At 42.4% G+C, this 19,625-nt stretch overlaps 1 protein-coding gene across 1 annotated transcript in view; it reads left to right on the top strand.

Annotated features, from left to right (window-relative positions):
- LOC146965759 (tRNA-queuosine alpha-mannosyltransferase-like) overlaps positions 1-12,542 on the top strand; it is a 44,673-nt gene extending 32,131 nt beyond the window's left edge. Inside the window, exons 10-12 of the mRNA XM_085765126.1 lie at positions 10,685-10,755; positions 10,857-10,948; positions 12,282-12,542. Of these exons, the coding sequence (XP_085621252.1) occupies positions 10,685-10,755; positions 10,857-10,948; positions 12,282-12,542 (424 nt within the window). The remainder of the gene's footprint in view (positions 1-10,684; positions 10,756-10,856; positions 10,949-12,281) is intronic.
- Positions 12,543-19,625: the final 7,083 nt, after the last annotated feature.

The raw sequence follows: 19,625 nt of genomic DNA, 5'->3' as shown, positions 1-19,625 counted from the left end.
CCAGGGTTAGCGCCCGCCGATCAGCAGTTGGTTAGGTCCAAATAAAAACTGTGTTTTTCCTGAAAAAAATTATATTATAGTGAACAATGGAACTGTGTATTTTTTTTCAGGTAAAACCTCTTTTAGGCCGTGAAAATAGGCCGTTTCTTTGGGTCTGTTCACAACACTGTATGTTGTAAATCTCTGGGCAGGGCTATTATGGGCTGGCGTTGCTAACGGGAGGAGTGCAGAGAGTCTTCTACTGCAATTAAAGTACTTAGGGGCTATTTGGAGATCATACTACCACACTTTAAAAAAAATGATACTATCCCTTTAAGTTATTTGGGTTAATTATCTTGTATGCGCTATTATTACACCTCGCTACAATCTCCTGGAAACTATTTGGTGACATAATGGCATACACATTCAGAATAATGAAATGTAATAAATAAAATAAAATAAATTTCACAATGTATTTACATGATACACATCTAATTAATCAAATGTCACAATTTATTTGAATTTTTTTTACCGATAAGTCTGGAAAAAGTATGGGTCGGGATTTTTTTACTTTTTTGTTTTAAAAATTTTACCACATTTTTCTAGAAAATTTTTACTTCCTTATTTTGAACATTTTTTTAACGAGAAATTTTACCACTTTTTTTTTTTTTTTTTTTACTTTTTTTTGAGAATTTTTACCACTTCTTCCTAGAAATGTTTTTGGAGAAATTGGATCACTTTTTTCCAGAAATTTCTCTATAATATTTCCAAAAATCTATTGGCCCTAATTTAAAAGTATAAAAAAGTAATGTTCTTAAGTCTCAGAACAAATATTTGTGTATTTCTGGTGTTTACTTCTAGATTTGGTCCAATGGGGGTCCGTGGTCTAATCTGTGTCTATCTAGGGGTCCTTGATGTACAAAAGGTTTAGAACCACTGGTCTAAGGAACCAGAAAGCTTTCATCTGTCTGCAGCTGTGATTCACCTTCAGTCAAACACGGATTTATGAAAGACAGGTTTGATTTTTTATCATAAAAAGACAAATAAGTTACAGACTGGGACTTTAATTTATAATATTAACAACCGCACACTGTTATCAAACGGTGCAGCACTAGTGTGTGTCTGTGTGTGTGTGTGTGTGTTGATGGTGACATGAGCAGTCGACCATCACAGAGTTTCTGCTGTTTGAACTGTGACTCCTCCAGGCTGCCGTAGGTGAGTCTGTGTGTGTGTGTGACTCTGTGTGTGTGTGTGTGTGTGTGTGTGTGTGTGTGTGTGTGTGTGTGTGTCCTGCAGCCAGACTTCAGTCACCTGGTCGTTGCTCTGATCTCCGTCTCAGTCAGGTGGAATCGGCGCCGTCGGCCAATCAAACGCTGCGCTCTCTGAGGAGCAGCGGCCAATCAGACGCTCCGATCTGAGCCACCGTCTGAGCCACCATCTGATTCATGTCGCTGCGTCTGTAGCTAACCGTGTGTGTGTGTGTGTGTGTGTCCCTGAGGGGGGGTCAGGTCGTGTTTGTCTTTGATCCAGAACCTGGTTGCCATGGAGCCCAGCAGGAGCTGTTGTGTTGACTCAGATGAAACAAACTCTGAGGATGACGTCATACCATTAGCATGCTAGCATGCTAACATGCAGCAGCTTGTTAGCATGCTAGCTGCTAACACGCTGTAGCTTGTTAGCATGCATAGATCTATATACTGACTAGAGCTGCGTTCTCATGCAGCTCTATTGAGTGGAATGCCTCAACACGGCGGCCATCTTGGTCAGGGGGAAGCCGTGTCTACTTCCTGCATCAGAGGTCTATCAACCATTAAAATCACAACAACTCACTGGATATTCAACCCATTCTCAAGCCGGTTGGTTTATTATAAATGTCAGACATATATTTATGAGACAACAACAACAAAAAAAATTTGAAAAATGTTTTATAATTTTTTTTTTAATGTATTAAACATACACTTAGATACTCAGACACACACCCACATGCATCAACACACTGAAACATGTTCTACAGGGTCTGACTGGTCTGACTGCTGGTCAGACGTTTATATGTCTATGGTCAGAAACCCCTGACCAAGATGGCCGCCGTGATGACGTACGCTGAGAAGCAGAAGGCAGCATCTAGTCAGTATATAGACCACTTCGGCGTCGACGTCACAGTGATGTACTGGTGGCAGAAAAATACCGGAAGTAAGCAACAAATACACGTCCTGACATACAGCTCAACTTTAAAAAGCAGCGCAGCTGCTTGGCTCAGCACGACCCTAAGCTGTGATGATGAGCCACATTAGAGGGTGAATTTTATTTAATTTTGGTAATCGCGGTGCAGAACAGTGAGTTTGGAGCTGACGAAAGGAGAGAAAAAAGAGAGTCGTGCCGCGGCGAGACCGATGAAATGCTGATTAGAGGAGTGATCAGCGGTGACCGCCACGCTGACGGACCCGGTGGAAATTGGGGTGAGACAACGACTGCTGAGGAGGAACTATAAAGAACTCAGCTGTGATTTAAACTAGGACCTAAACCGAGTCGAGTAGAGCCGAGCTGTAACTGTGTAGTGGAGAAGCAGCAACACACGCGCGTCCCCTCAGATGGCTGCATCTCTAGGTCACTGGTGTGTGAGTGTGAGAGAAAGAAAAGCTGTGACTTGCTTGGGCAGACGTTGTTTGGTGTCACCCGCTGATTTGCACATGTAGGCTACAATATCTAGACCCCGAATATAAGACGACCCGTCCTTTACAACTTTTTTCAACGGAGAAAATACTCTTATCAGTCAGTGTATAAAATATATGTAGATATTGCGTGCATCGTTTAGGGATTTTTATTAAACATTTACTGTTTCATTCAGTGTAAACGTTAACACGTGTACACGTTCACCCTCTTATTCATTTATTTTGACATTCATTCATTCATTTTTACACACATCGGGTCATGACCGGTGTCCCTAGCAACGGTCTGTGATATATAGCCTAACAACGGTCTGACTAATACAGAAATAACAGACATGGATCCGTTAAATAAACTGTAATATACAGCCATACAAGTAGGCTACAGTTTGCTGTCATACCGTAGTTGATGGACTTGTTGATGATCGCCCACGCAGCGTTTTGTGTCCCTAGGCAGTAGCCTACGTCGGTCCGTAACACACAACACACTCCGTTGCTAATCGTTAACTTAGCCTACTCAGGTATGACAACCTGTTTTCTGTTGGCAAAACATTAAAATAATCAGAGAAGGCCTCTGTATGATCCATCTTCCTCTGATTTGATCGCTCTTGATGCCGCTTTCCACTGTTGACACCAGATCAGCTGTCACGTTCTGCCACCAGTGAAGCCCCGCCCACAACATACGTCATCAATGTTTATAAACATAGAAATGGTCTATACATCTGTGGTATAAACTAAGCTACATTCATTCATTCTGGTTTGACCTGTTAAATGAAATGTTTTATCTGAATTTGTTCATTTCTCTTTTATTATATGTTTGTGTATTTGGTATATTGGTTGGTTGAAGGTTGGAGGCAGTTCACTCAGCAGTTAGTTACTATTACTTAGTTACTTAGTTACTCTGGTTCCAGGTTGGAGGCGGTTCACTGCGGCTGTTAGTTACTATTACTTAGTTACTTAGTTACTCTGGTTCCAGGTTGGAGGCGGTTCACTGCGGCTGTTAGTTACTATTACTTAGTTACTTAGTTACTCTGGTATCTGGTTCCAGGTTGGAGGCGGTTCACTGCGGCTGTTAGTTACTATTACTTAGTTACTTAGTTACTCTGGTATCTGGTTCCAGGTTGGAGGCGGTTCACTGCGGCTGTTAGTTACTATTACTTAGTTACTTAGTTACTCTGGTATCTGGTTCCAGGTTGGAGGCGGTTCACTGCGGCTGCTAGTTACTATTACTTAGTTACTTAGTTACTCTGGTATCTGGTTCCAGGTTGGAGGCGGTTCACTGCGGCTGTTAGTTACTATTACTTAGTTACTTAGTTACTTAGTTACTCTGGTATCTGGTGTGTTATTCCAGGTTGGAGGCGGTTCACTGCGGCTGCTAGTTACTATTACTTAGTTACTTAGTTACTTAGTTACTCTGGTATCTGGTTCCAGGTTGGAGGCGGTTCACTGCGGCTGTTAGTTACTATTACTTAGTTACTTAGTTACTTAGTTACTCTGGTATCTGGTTCCAGGTTGGAGGCGGTTCACTGCGGCTGTTAGTTACTATTACTTAGTTACTTAGTTACTTAGTTACTCTGGTATCTGGTGTGTTATTCCAGGTTGGAGGCGGTTCACTGCGGCTGTTAGTTACTATTACTGAGTTACTTAGTTACTCTGGTATCTGGTTCCAGGTTGGAGGCGGTTCACTCAGCAGTTAGTTACTATTACTTAGTTACTTAGTTACTCTGGTATCTGGGTGTGTGTTATTCCAGGTTGGAGGCGGTTCACTGCGGCTGTTAGTTACTATTACTTAGTTACTTAGTTACTTAGTTACTCTGGTATCTGGTTCCAGGTTGGAGGCGGTTCACTGCGGCTGCTAGTTACTATTACTTAGTTACTTAGTTACTCTGGTATCTGGTGTGTTATTCCAGGTTGGAGGCGGTTCACTGCGGCTGCTAGTTACTATTACTTAGTTACTTAGTTACTTAGTTACTCTGGTATCTGGTGTGTTGTTCCAGGTTGGAGGCGGTTCACTGCGGCTGTTAGTTACTATTACTTAGTTACTTAGTTACTTAGTTACTTAGTTACTCTGGTATCTGGTGTGTTATTCCAGGTTGGAGGCGGTTCACTGCGGCTGCTAGTTACTATTACTTAGTTACTTAGTTACTTAGTTACTCTGGTATCTGGTGTGTTATTCCAGGTTGGAGGCGGTTCACTGCGGCTGTTAGTTACTATTACTTAGTTACTTAGTTACTTAGTTACTCTGGTATCTGGTGTGTTGTTCCAGGTTGGAGGCGGTTCACTGCGGCTGTTAGTTACTATTACTTAGTTACTTAGTTACTTAGTTACTCTGGTATCTGGTTCCAGGTTGGAGGCGGTTCACTGCGGCTGCTAGTTACTATTACTTAGTTACTTAGTTACTCTGGTATCTGGTGTGTTATTCCAGGTTGGAGGCGGTTCACTGCGGCTGCTAGTTACTATTACTTAGTTACTTAGTTACTTAGTTACTCTGGTATCTGGTGTGTTATTCCAGGTTGGAGGCGGTTCACTGCGGCTGTTAGTTACTATTACTTAGTTACTTAGTTACTTAGTTACTCTGGTATCTGGGTGTTATTCCAGGTTGGAGGCGGTTCACTGCGGCTGCTAGTTACTATTACTTAGTTACTTAGTTACTTAGTTACTCTGGTATCTGGTGTGTTATTCCAGGTTGGAGGCGGTTCACTGCGGCTGTTAGTTACTATTACTTAGTTACTTAGTTACTTAGTTACTCTGGTATCTGGTTCCAGGTTGGAGGCGGTTCACTGCGGCTGCTAGTTACTATTACTTAGTTACTTAGTTACTTAGTTACTCTGGTATCTGGTGTGTTATTCCAGGTTGGAGGCGGTTCACTGCGGCTGTTAGTTACTATTACTTAGTTACTTAGTTACTCTGGTATCTGGTTCCAGGTTGGAGGCGGTTCACTGCGGCTGCTAGTTACTATTACTTAGTTACTTAGTTACTTAGTTACTCTGGTATCTGGGTGTGTTATTCCAGGTTGGAGGCGGTTCACTGCGGCTGTTAGTTACTATTACTTAGTTACTTAGTTACTCTGGTATCTGGTTCCAGGTTGGAGGCGGTTCACTGCGGCTGTTAGTTACTATTACTTAGTTACTTAGTTACTCTGGTATCTGGTTCCAGGTTGGAGGCGGTTCACTGCGGCTGCTAGTTACTATTACTTAGTTACTTAGTTACTCTGGTATCTGGTTCCAGGTTGGAGGCGGTTCACTGCGGCTGCTAGTTACTATTACTTAATTACTTAGTTACTCTGGTATCTGGGTGTGTTATTCCAGGTTGGAGGCGGTTCACTGCGGCTGTTAGTTACTATTACTTAGTTACTTAGTTACTTAGTTACTCTGGTATCTGGTTCCAGGTTGGAGGCGGTTCACTGCGGCTGTTAGTTACTATTACTTAGTTACTTAGTTACTTAGTTACTCTGGTATCTGGTTCCAGGTTGGAGGCGGTTCACTGCGGCTGTTAGTTACTATTACTTAGTTACTTAGTTACTTAGTTACTCTGGTATCTGGTGTGTTATTCCAGGTTGGAGGCGGTTCACTGCGGCTGTTAGTTACTATTACTTAGTTACTTAGTTACTTAGTTACTCTGGTATCTGGTTCCAGGTTGGAGGCGGTTCACTGCGGCTGTTAGTTACTATTACTTAGTTACTTAGTTACTTAGTTACTCTGGTATCTGGTTCCAGGTTGGAGGCGGTTCACTGCGGCTGTTAGTTACTATTACTTAGTTACTTAGTTACTTATTTTCTCTGGTATCTGGTTCCAGGTTGGAGGCGGTTCACTGCGGCTGTTAGTTACTATTACTTAGTTACTTAGTTACTTAGTTACTCTGGTATCTGGTTCCAGGTTGGAGGCGGTTCACTGCGGCTGTTAGTTACTATTACTTAGTTACTTAGTTACTTAGTTACTCTGGTATCTGGTTCCAGGTTGGAGGCGGTCACTGCGGCTGTTAGTTACTATTACTTAGTTACTTAGTTACTTAGTTACTCTGGTATCTGGTTCCAGGTTGGAGGCGGTTCACTGCGGCTGTTAGTTACTATTACTTAGTTACTTAGTTACTTAGTTACTCTGGTATCTGGTTCCAGGTTGGAGGCGGTTCACTGCGGCTGTTAGTTACTATTACTTAGTTACTTAGTTACTTAGTTACTCTGGTATCTGGTTCCAGGTTGGAGGCGGTTCACTGCGGCTGTTAGTTACTATTACTTAGTTACTTAGTTACTTAGTTACTCTGGTATCTGGTTCCAGGTTGGAGGCGGTTCACTGCGGCTGTTAGTTACTATTACTTAGTTACTTAGTTACTTAGTTACTCTGGTATCTGGTTCCAGGTTGGAGGCGGTTCACTGCGGCTGTTAGTTACTATTACTTAGTTACTTAGTTACTTAGTTACTCTGGTATCTGGTTCCAGGTTGGAGGCGGTTCACTGCGGCTGTTAGTTACTATTACTTAGTTACTTAGTTACTTAGTTACTCTGGTATCTGGTTCCAGGTTGGAGGCGGTTCACTGCGGCTGTTAGTTACTATTACTTAGTTACTTAGTTACTCTGGTATCTGGTATCTGGTTCCAGGTTGGAGGCGGTTCACTGCGGCTGTTAGTTACTATTACTTAGTTACTTAGTTACTTAGTTACTCTGGTATCTGGTTCCAGGTTGGAGGCGGTTCACTGCGGCTGTTAGTTACTATTACTTAGTTACTTAGTTACTCTGGTATCTGGTTCCAGGTTGGAGGCGGTTCACTGCGGCTGTTAGTTACTATTACTTAGTTACTTAGTTACTTAGTTACTCTGGTATCTGGTTCCAGGTTGGAGGCGTTCACTGCGGCTGTTAGTTACTATTACTTAGTTACTTAGTTACTTAGTTACTCTGGTATCTGGTTCCAGGTTGGAGGCGGTTCACTGCGGCTGTTAGTTACTATTACTTAGTTTACTTAGTTACTTAGTTACTCTGGTATCTGGTTCCAGGTTGGAGGCGGTTCACTGCGGCTGCTAGTTACTATTACTTAGTTACTTAGTTACTTAGTTACTCTGGTATCTGGTTCCAGGTTGGAGGCGGTTCACTGCGGCTGCTAGTTACTATTACTTAGTTACTTAGTTACTTAGTTACTTAGTTACTCTGGTATCTGGTTCCAGGTTGGAGGCGGTTCACTGCGGCTGCTAGTTACTATTACTTAGTTACTTAGTTACTTAGTTACTCTGGTATCTGGTTCCAGGTTGGAGGCGGTTCACTGCGGCTGTTAGTTACTATTACTTAGTTACTTAGTTACTTAGTTACTCTGGTATCTGGTTCCAGGTTGGAGGCGGTTCACTGCGGCTGTTAGTTACTATTACTTAGTTACTTAGTTACTTAGTTACTCTGGTATCTGGTTCCAGGTTGGAGGCGGTTCACTGCGGCTGTTAGTTACTATTACTTAGTTACTTAGTTACTTAGTTACTCTGGTATCTGGTTCCAGGTTGGAGGCGGTTCACTGCGGCTGTTAGTTACTATTACTTAGTTACTTAGTTACTTAGTTACTCTGGTATCTGGTTCCAGGTTGGAGGCGGTTCACTGCGGCTGTTAGTTACTATTACTTAGTTACTTAGTTACTTAGTTACTCTGGTATCTGGTTCCAGGTTGGAGGCGGTTCACTGCGGCTGTTAGTTACTATTACTTAGTTACTTAGTTACTTAGTTACTCTGGTATCTGGTTCCAGGTTGGAGGCGGTTCACTGCGGCTGCTAGTTACTATTACTTAGTTACTTAGTTACTTAGTTACTTAGTTACTCTGGTATCTGGTTCCAGGTTGGAGGCGGTTCACTGCGGCTGTTAGTTACTATTACTTAGTTACTTAGTTACTTAGTTACTCTGGTATCTGGTTCCAGGTTGGAGGCGGTTCACTGCGGCTGCTAGTTACTATTACTTAGTTACTTAGTTACTTAGTTACTCTGGTATCTGGTTCCAGGTTGGAGGCGGTTCACTGCGGCTGCTAGTTACTATTACTTAGTTACTTAGTTACTTAGTTACTTAGTTACTCTGGTATCTGGTTCCAGGTTGGAGGCGGTTCACTGCGGCTGCTAGTTACTATTACTTAGTTACTTAGTTACTTAGTTACTTAGTTACTCTGGTATCTGGTTCCAGGTTGGAGGCGGTTCACTGCGGCTGTTAGTTACTATTACTTAGTTACTTAGTTACTCTGGTATCTGGTTCCAGGTTGGAGGCGGTTCACTGCGGCTGTTAGTTACTATTACTTAGTTACTTAGTTACTTAGTTACTCTGGTATCTGGGTGTTATTCCAGGTTGGAGGCGGTTCACTGCGGCTGTTAGTTACTATTACTTAGTTACTTAGTTACTTAGTTACTCTGGTATCTGGTTCCAGGTTGGAGGCGGTTCACTGCGGCTGCTAGTTACTATTACTTAGTTACTTAGTTACTTAGTTACTTAGTTACTCTGGTATCTGGTTCCAGGTTGGAGGCGGTTCACTGCGGCTGCTAGTTACTATTACTTAGTTACTTAGTTACTTAGTTACTCTGGTATCTGGTTCCAGTTGGAGGCGGTTCACTGCGGCTGTTAGTTACTATTACTATTACTTAGTTACTTAGTTACTCTGGTATCTGGTTCCAGGTTGGAGGCGGTTCACTGCGGCTGCTAGTTACTATTACTTAGTTACTTAGTTACTTAGTTACTCTGGTATCTGGTTCCAGGTTGGAGGCGGTTCACTGCGGCTGCTAGTTACTATTACTTAGTTACTTAGTTACTCTGGTATCTGGTTCCAGGTTGGAGGCGGTTCACTGCGGCTGTTAGTTACTATTACTTAGTTACTTAGTTACTCTGGTATCTGGTTCCAGGTTGGAGGCGGTTCACTGCGGCTGCTAGTTACTATTACTTAGTTACTTAGTTACTCTGGTATCTGGTTCCAGGTTGGAGGCGGTTCACTGCGGCTGTTAGTTACTATTACTTAGTTACTTAGTTACTCTGGTATCTGGTTCCAGGTTGGAGGCGGTTCACTGCGGCTGTTAGTTACTATTACTTAGTTTACTTAGTTACTCTGGTATCTGGTTCCAGGTTGGAGGCGGTTCACTGCGGCTGCTAGTTACTATTACTTAGTTACTTAGTTACTCTGGTATCTGGTTCCAGGTTGGAGGCGGTTCACTGCGGCTGTTAGTTACTATTACTTAGTTACTTAGTTACTCTGGTATCTGGTTCCAGGTTGGAGGCGGTTCACTCAGCAGTTAGTTACTATTACTTAGTTACTTAGTTACTCTGGTATCTGGGTGTTATTCCAGGTTGGAGGCGGTTCACTGCGGCTGCTAGTTACTATTACTTAGTTACTTAGTTACTTAGTTACTCTGGTATCTGGTGTGTTGTTCCAGGTTGGAGGCGGTTCACTGCGGCTGTTAGTTACTATTACTTAGTTACTTAGTTACTTAGTTACTCTGGTATCTGGTATCTGGTTCCATGTTGGAGGCGGTTCACTGCGGCTGTTAGTTACTATTACTTAGTTACTTAGTTACTTAGTTACTTAGTTACTCTGGTATCTGGGTGTTATTCCAGGTTGGAGGCGGTTCACTGCGGCTGCTAGTTACTATTACTTAGTTACTTAGTTACTTAGTTACTCTGGTATCTGGTATCTGGTTCCAGGTTGGAGGCGGTTCACTCAGCAGTTAGTTACTATTACTTAGTTACTTAGTTACTTAGTTACTCTGGTATCTGGGTGTTATTCCAGGTTGGAGGCGGTTCACTGCGGCTGTTAGTTACTATTACTTAGTTACTTAGTTACTTAGTTACTCTGGTATCTGGGTATCTGGTTCCAGGTTGGAGGCGGTTCACTGCGGCTGTTAGTTACTATTACTTAGTTACTTAGTTACTTAGTTACTCTGGTATCTGGTTCCAGGTTGGAGGCGGTTCACTGCGGCTGCTAGTTACTATTACTTAGTTACTTAGTTACTCTGGTATCTGGTTCCAGGTTGGAGGCGGTTCACTGCGGCTGTTAGTTACTATTACTTAGTTACTTAGTTACTTAGTTACTCTGGTATCTGGTTCCAGGTTGGAGGCGGTTCACTGCGGCTGCTACCCTCTGTGTCCGCGGGCGCTCGTCTATCCAGAGATCTTCCCAGGTAGGGAGCTGATGATGATGATGTCACTGATGATGTCACTGATGATGTCACTGCTGATGATGACATCACAGCTCAGCCTCCCCCCCCCCCCCCTCCCTCAGCCCAGTACCTGTACTCGACCCCGGAGCAGCTGTGTAAACGTCTGAGGAGTCTCTGCAGGAGGCCGGACGTCGCCCGCAGACACGTCGTCAAGGTAACGGCCAGTAACCGCCATCCAGGATCGCACTTATCCGCTGTTTACTTCTTCTTTTCTTTTTTTTTTTGTTTTTTGTATAAGTTTAAAGGGACAACCAGGAGTTTCTCCAGCGGCAGAACGAAAAATTCCGCGACAATAAAAAAGTCTGATATTAATGTGGATGAATCTCCGTTACCACTTGTTAATGGTCCATTTTAGATAAATCTATGGTTTTGTCTCTATGGTTATTTTGTTATTATTATGATTAAAGGGACAACCAGGAGTTTTGTTTCCACACTACATTTATGAGCCTCCGCACCGTGAAATTCTTTGACCGGGTCAAGACAGACTCATGTTTTCATTCATCAAGAATTAAAGTCAGAGGTTGGAAGACGATCACATACCGTCGTAGTTCCCACCATAAACGGAGATTCATACGGCGGCGTTATTCTCATGACTCGCCACGAAACCGAAAGTAAAGAAACGCTGGTCGGCTCGCCCAGCATTTCCACCACCACTAATAATAACAAAATAACCATAGAGACAAAACCATAGATTTATCTAAAATGGACCATTAACAAGTGGTGACGGAGATTCATCCACATTAATATCAGACTTTTTTATAACCAAATAGAAACTCCTGGTTGTCCCTTTAATTATAATAATAACAAAATAACCATAGAGACAAAACCATAGATTTATCTAAAATGGACCATTAACAAGTGGTAACGGAGATTCATCCACATTAATATCAGACTTTTTATTGTCGCAGAATTTTTCGTTCTGCCGATGGAGAAACTCCTCGTTGTCCCTTTAAAGGTGGAAATGCTGGGCGAGCCGACCAGCGTTTCTTTACTTTCGGTTTCGTGGCGAGTCATGAGAATAACGCCGCCGTATGAATCTCCGTTTATGGTGGGAACTACGACGGTGCGCCGAGGCTCATGGGAAATGTAGTAGGAAAACACTTCGCTTTCCAAAACTCCTCATTGTCCCTTTAAATTATATTAAATGGTTACGGTACACAGCAAAGATACTCTTTCTTTTTCTCTCTCTTTTTTGAGTTTGGTTTTTTTAATGTGTGATGACATCATCATCATAATTGTCTCTCTTTGTAGTTTTTATGTCTGTTGGATACATGTGTGTTTTTCCTGTTCTATGAATTCTGTTGTTATGTCCTTTGTGTTCATTTTAATGGCTTTTAACACCTCGCCAGGAGGACGACAGTCTGAAACACTGGCACCTTTACATTTTATTATGTCCATTAATGTGCACTGTCCTCCTTAAATAAATAAATAAAATAAAAAATAAAAAATCAGACGTGTGACATCATCACCTGCTGGTCGTCCTGCAGGTGGACACGGCCTCCTTCTCCTGGACGCGTCTGCAGGACCAGTACAGGGCTCTGCTGACCGACCAGGTTACCACGGAGACCACGGCTCTGCTGACGGACCAGGTTACCACGGAGACCACGGCTCTGCTGACGGACCAGGTTACCACGGAGACCACGGCTCTGCTGACCGACCAGGTTACCACGGAGACCACGGCTCTGCTGACGGACCAGGTTACCACGGAGACGACGGCCCATCACACTGGGACCGACACAGAACTCTGATCGATATCTGATCAATGACATCCATCACTGACCAGAGAGACGATTATTATTATTATCATGAATGAATGAATGAATTTTATTTTTCGAACATGTATAAAAAGAAAATAAATGTATGTAACTACTGTACATACAAAAGAAAGAAAAAGAGAAATAAAATAAAAAAATACAATAAAATAAAGAGCTAAGACAAAACAAAACACCGCACGTTGTTGGAAAAAGGAGCGGGAAGACGTACAATATTTTTTTAATTTCCCACAACTTTTTAACTATTCTTCAGTTTATAACTACACAGATATCATAACTACATCATCATGATGTAACGATGATGTAACGATGATGTAACGATGATGTAAGGAGTCACGGTGTGAAATGAAGAAGCTGAACTCAGAGGAAACTGATCGGTCCAGTTCAGTTGATCAGTAGAGAATGTGAAGTTGCGTCACGCCGCTTTGCATTGTGGGACGTTGGGCGCCATCTTTGGAGGATCGCGGATGTAAACACTTGCTCGTCTCCCTAAAAAAAGTTCCCCAAAGTGGCTTCAAAGTAATATCATGGTGGGACAGTACTGCTGCCACAGTAGTATATATATGCAGTAATACCAACAACCAGATAGTTGAGGATGTCTGGATCAGTCAGTGGAGGGAGTAAATCTGGGTCTTAATAAGTTGTAGCTAGTTTTTCTGTGTACCTTGTTTCTCGTTAAATTTGAGTTTATCATGATACGTTCCTCCTTCGTTTCCCTTCCCCTTCTCCATTTCTTTTTTTAAATTTTATTTTTGTCCGTCTTCCTCATCTCTTTTTCTTTCTCTTTTACTTCTTACACTCACTCTGTTTACGTTTGCGTTCCTCCAAAGATGGCGCCGACGTCCCACAACGCCAAAGCGGCGTGACGACGTCAGCTTCACATTCTCTATACACAACACGAACCGACACTCAGCAGAAAGCTGTTTATTAACGTGTACTACAATTATACTCGTTTTATACTAAAACTGAGGCAGTATACTTGGAAGTGTACTTTTGTAAACTTAAAATGACCTATAAAGTAGGGGTGGGGGGTATAGGTGTGTGTGTGTGTGTGTGTGTGTGTGTTAGGGGTGTCACGATTCTCCAAATCCTCGATTCGATTCTCGATTTCTTTTCTTTTTCTTCCAGCGCAGACGCCTTTGCTATTTTCAGACTAGTCTGGTCTACGATCATTGGTTTTATTCATCACATGTTGTACAGTAAATCTTATTTCTAAAGATGGGATACATATACTAAGTGATGCAATTTCCATAATGTATCACATTAGGCACTAATGGTCACATTTAAATAATTTATTTACAATATAAAGGTAACATGCCCCCAAAAATCATGATCCAGGGGCCAAAACTGCCCCCAAGGTCGTTGATCCTCTCTCTGACTTCGATGCTCGAGACCATGTAATTTCGATCGACCCCTACTATAAAATATACTTGTATAAACTTAAAATGTTCCAATTTAGTCCGAAGAAGTATTAAATTAGTATACTTTCTAGTATGCTACAAGTACATGGTCCATAGTATACTTGCTATATTTATACTTATACTCAAGCATACTTAATAAAATGAAATTCAAGTATAGTACTTTTTGCCAAGGAGAGACTTTTTGTCTTCAGCTCCGTTCACCAACATGAAGGAAACAAACTCCTCAGTGTCTGTTTGAAGACATCTGACATTATGGTCTGGTTTATGGGATGTAAACAGCCTACGTTGCCGTGGCGATGCAGGGACAGACAGACTGAACTACTGCAGGACAGGAGGCAGTAAAAAGAAAATCTACACGTTCATTCAGTCAGAGCTGAAACATTAGAAACTATATAGAGCCTCGGGTTGAGTTTGAGTGGAACTGCCCTTTAACTTCCTTTAGTCTAAAGAAACGAACCAAAAAACTAAATTTCAGATTCTGCTCAGTGGCGCCCCCTACCTGTCCATGTTAGAGCTGCACGGTCGGCTTCAAAACATGAAAACCTGAGAAACTCTCTCTTCTACTTTCTCTTTTCTTCTAAATAAAAAGTTTTAAACTGAGTCTTTGTAGTTTTATTGATTATTATTCTGTCAGTGATGAATTATATTGTGTTTTTATAACTGAACAGAACGTTGGTCGACTGTGCTTTAAGAATAAACTGAACGGTGATAAAGGACAGACTGAGAAGAGGTGTAATATCAGAGGTTTATACTTTAGTTTTATATCATCTTCACCTGAAAGTTCAGTCTATAAGCTGAAGGTCTGGAAGGAAAAACATACCAAGATGTTTACAAGGAAGAACGGGAAACCGCATGTACACGCCTTAAAATAATACAATATAAATGGTTAATGTGGACATACAGTATGCGACGCTGGTAGAATTGAATAGAAATTACCAAAACATACCAGACATAAGCAGAAAATGTACAGAAGACAGAGGAACAAACACTGTTTCATTGTGTTTGGCTGTGTAGAATAATTAACAAGAAAACTGTTTCAAAATGAGTTTTATTGGAGCCTGAGCTGTTTCTGCCCAGAGAAACATGACTGTAATAAATATGAACAGGCATTTATAGACCTCTGCTCTTATTGGCAAAAGATGCATCGCATTATTATGGAAAAGGACTCGTAAACATAAAAGTAGCACTCGATGGTGAAGACAGATGTTGTCCCGCCTACCACTGGAATTACTAGAATTACTTACACACTGAAGGCTAAACAACACATATTTGAATGTATATGGAGGCCCTTCATTTCAGATATAATAGACAATTAAATCAATGACTAATAGTGTGGATATAGCCTAGCAGTTTCCAAGATGGTGATTATTATTATCTTTTTTTTTTTTATTGCCCAGATACCTATAGTTGTTCTTTCTATCATGTGATAGGACTCCATTAACATGTCATCTGGTTAAATAACAAGAGAAGCATGTTTAGTTGTTTTGTGTTCTTGCAGCTAACATGTTGTATGACATGTGGCAGGAATGTCTTTATGCTGCTTGAAACTCAAATAAAGATATTGTGGAAAAATAAATAAATAAACTGAACAGAAAACATGGATGTGCTGAGGCGTTCAGGTGCTTTATGTTCTGTTGGAGATCTGAACATTGCTCACTGCAAAAACTCAAAATCTTTCCAAGAATATTTGTCTTATTTCTTGTCAAAATGTCTCATTTCTAGTCAAAACTAATCTCTTTCCACTTAAAATAAGACTCATCACCTAAAAATTAACTTGGTTTGAGATAATTCTCATTTGTTTCAAACAAATTTTCACTTGAAATAAGTAGAAAAATCTGCCAGTGAAGCAAGTTTTTTGTGTTTGTAATAAGAAAGAAAAACTTGCTCCACTATCAGATTTTTCTACTTATTTCAAGTGAAAATCTGCTTGAAAGAAGTAAAAAGTGTCTAAAAACAAGCTGCTTTTAATGTGATGAGTCTGATTTTAAGTAGAATGATTTGTTTTGACTAGAAATAAGACGAATATTCTTGGTAAGATGTAGAGTTTTTGCAGTGCTGGACACTTCACATCTCGAGTCGTGTTAAAAACCAGCCTTTTTTTAGGCCTTTTCTTGAAAATTGCATATCTATAATAAAATGAGTATATCTCTGCAACCACAAGGTCTGTTTGAATACTTTTGGTGTCATAGTGAAGGGAAAACATTGAGAAATATCTGAGATGTGTAAATTTCAGTATATGTGTTACTGGTGAAGAGTAAATGAAGATGGCACACAGAAAAAGAAAAAAAAAATCCTATTTTAGATGAGTGTCCTTCAGAATGATGCTGCTAAAGATCAAAACCTCTATCACATGATTATACAACATATGAACATTGTCTCTGCAGTGGTTGATTCTGATAAAGTGAAGCAGGACAAAGTTATAGAGAGCCAGAAATGTGGCGACTGGGTCCACACAGAGCTGCTTCATGAAGGTTGATGTCTAGTTGTTTATCTGAGTAACGTTTGGGTCATAGAAACATGGTTTTTACACGTTTAGCCCAGCTTCTACTGTTTAATTTGACATATAATATGACTATATTCTTTCATAATTAGTGCTGTAGAGGCTCTGTGACAGGGGACTGGGATGTGTAAACACTGAGGCGTTAGAGGGAAACACCTGGACAGATGTGGAGGTGAACGGTGTTTTCCCGGTGCCAGTGAACGCAGCACGGCCGCAGCAGAGTCAGAAACAGTTTGAGGCTTTTCTCCAAACTGTTGGATTATCAACACACAACAGAGACGCTAATTTCACGCTCCAGCTGCACACACACACACACACACACACACACACACACACACACACACACACACACACACACACACACACACACACACACACACACTCACACACACACACATTCACATACACGCACACACACACACACACACACACTCACACGCACACACATTCACACACACACACACACACACAGGGAGCTGATGCCGAGAGGCGTCGTCGTCTTGACAACCAACTGTCAGTGAGCAGCTTCAGAGAAAAGCTGAAGAGCGTTCACTTAGCTTAGCTTAGCTTAGCTTAGCTTAGCATGGCTAACTAGCTCACATCTCTCCATTTTTTCCCCAACACACCGGCGTGAACGGAAAACACTTCACGCCAGATATATAATATATAATATAATATATAATATATAATCACGCCAAAACATCGGAGCAAACTTCCAAACAGGCGTCATGTGATAAACTGACCACATGTTGGGATGTAAACGGTTACTGTCTCCATGGAAACATATTAAAACGTGATGAAGTGACGTATTAGCGGCGCTACAGCGGGAATCAAAACAACTTATAGCTTCTTTACCGCTATCTCGTTCTGACATGAGAAGCTGCTCCAATAGAAACGTTACAGCTTCACTTCCTGTCTCCTAAAGTGGGCGTGGCCACTTTTCTCCTAAAGTGGGCGTGGTCACTTGTCTCCTATAGTGGGCGTGGTCACTTGTCTCCTAAAGTGGGCGTGGCCACCGTCGCCCCACCTCCTGTTGTCAACGTGTGTGTGGATTAATAAAAGTAGTTTTTTTCTCATGATAACATTAAATATGTATATAGCTAACAGTCAGATTTAACATTACAGACATTGGAGCTACGGTGGCCACGCCCACTTTAGGAGACACGTGGCCACGCCCACTTTAGGAGACACGTGGCCACGCCCACTTTAGGAGACGAGTAGCCACGCCCACTTTAGGAGACAAGTGACCACGCCCACTTTAGGAGAAAAGTGGCCACGCCCACTTTAGGAGACAGGAAGTGAAGCTGTAATGTTTCTATTGGAGCAGCTGGTAGTGAGACATCCAGTCAGAGTGGAGGATCTTTGACTTGATGCTCCTCAGTGTTTTTTTTTAGCTGCTAATGTGGTGTTAGCTTAGCTTAGCGTAGCTTAGCTTAGCTTAGCCGTAGCTAGCTCCCGACTGACTCTGTGGTGAGTTCAAGTGTCCTCGGCCTTTAGAGCATCAGAGTGAACATGTCGCTGCTGAAGGAAACTCGTGTGTGTGCGTGTGAGAGTGTGTGTGCGTGCGTGTGTGTGTGTGTGTGAGAGTGTGTGTGCGTGTGTGTGTGTGTGTGTGTGTGTGTGTGTGCGTGCGTGTGTGTGTGTGTGTGTGTGTGTGTGTGCAGCATCAAACAGAGTCTCTGTCTCCGTCTGGGATTCACTTCAAACTGTCGTTGAAGTTAAAAGACTTCGTTTCTAAATGAACTCAGCTACTCGACTTCAGAGACCTTCTCTTTCTCTTTCTCCTCCTCCTCTCTCCTTCCTCCTCCTTTTCCTCACTCTCTCTCCTCTCTCCTCTTCTTCCTCCTCTTCATCTTCCTCCTCCTCCTCCTCTCCTCCTCCTCCTCCTCTTCCTCCTCCTCTTCCTCACTCTCTCTCCTCCTCCTCTTCCTCATTCTCTCTCCTCCTCCTCTTCCTCCTCCTCCTCTTCCTCCTCCTCTTCCTCATTCTCTCTCCTCCTCCTCTTCCTCCTCCTCATCCCTCTCTCTCCTCCTCCTCTTCCTCCTCTTTTTCCTCCTCCTCCTCTTCCTCCTCCTCTTCCTCACTCTCTCTCCTCCTCCTCTCCCTCCTCCTCTTCCTCACTCTCTCTCCTCCTCTCTCCTTCCTCCTCTTCTTCCTCCTCCTCTTCCTCCTCACTTTCTCTCCTCCTCCTTTTCCTCCACTTCATCTTCCTCCTCTCTTCTTCCTCTTCCTCCTCTCTCCTCCTCCTTCCTCTTCCTTCCTCCTCCTCCTCCTCCTTTTCCTCTTCATCTTCCTCCTCCTCCTCCTTCCTCCTCCTCCTCTTCCTCCTCCTCTTCCTCATTCTCTCTCCTCCTCCTCTTCCTCCTCTTTTTCCTCCTCCTCCTCTTCCTCACTCTCTCTCCTCCTCCTCTCCCTCCTCCTCTTCCTCACTCTCTCTCCTCCTCTCTCCTTCCTCCTCTTCTTCCTCCTCCTCTTCCTCCTCACTTTCTCTCCTCCTCCTTTTCCTCCACTTCATCTTCCTCCTCTCTTCTTCCTCTTCCTCCTCTCTCCTCCTCCTTCCTCTTCCTTCCTCCTCCTCCTCCTCTTCTTCCTCTTCTTCATCCTCACTCTCTCTCTCTCCTCCTCCTCCTCTCTCCTTCCTCTTCCTCCTCTCTCCTCCTCCTCTCTTCTTCCTCACTCTCTCTCCTCCTCCTCCTCTTCATCTTCCTCCTCTTCCTCCTCTCTTCTTCCTCATTCTCTCTCCTCCTCCTCCTCCTCCTCCTCCTCCTCCTGATCATTTACCAAAGTAAAAGCCTCATCACCTGGATGTCAGAATAAAAGCCCTGAAGGCCTTGAACCTCCTCAGTAACAGGAAGAAGATTAAACTGATCAGATAAATCAGCTGCACATTAACGACCATAATCTTCATTTATTTAGGAGACAAGATGGAGGACGAGCAGTAAAAATAAATGATTAAAACACCGGTTTAAAGGTTTCACTACATTTTAGGAGCGGGGGGAGAGAAAATAAAAACAGTTTAAACACCAACCGTCCCTTCAACTACAGCACTGTCCCGTATTAGACACTAAAAGACGTTTCTCTTCTTGAACCGATAACAGACGCACTTCGTTGTGTAGTTTTGAAAATCCATGTTGGTTG

This window comes from Trachurus japonicus, chromosome 21 (genome assembly GCF_045865225.1).
Source record: "Trachurus japonicus isolate A0001 chromosome 21, Traja_1.0".
Taxonomy (NCBI): Eukaryota; Metazoa; Chordata; class Actinopteri; order Carangiformes; family Carangidae; genus Trachurus; species Trachurus japonicus.
Note: the sequence above shows the minus strand (reverse complement) of the source record. Positions and strands in the feature narration are given on the sequence as shown.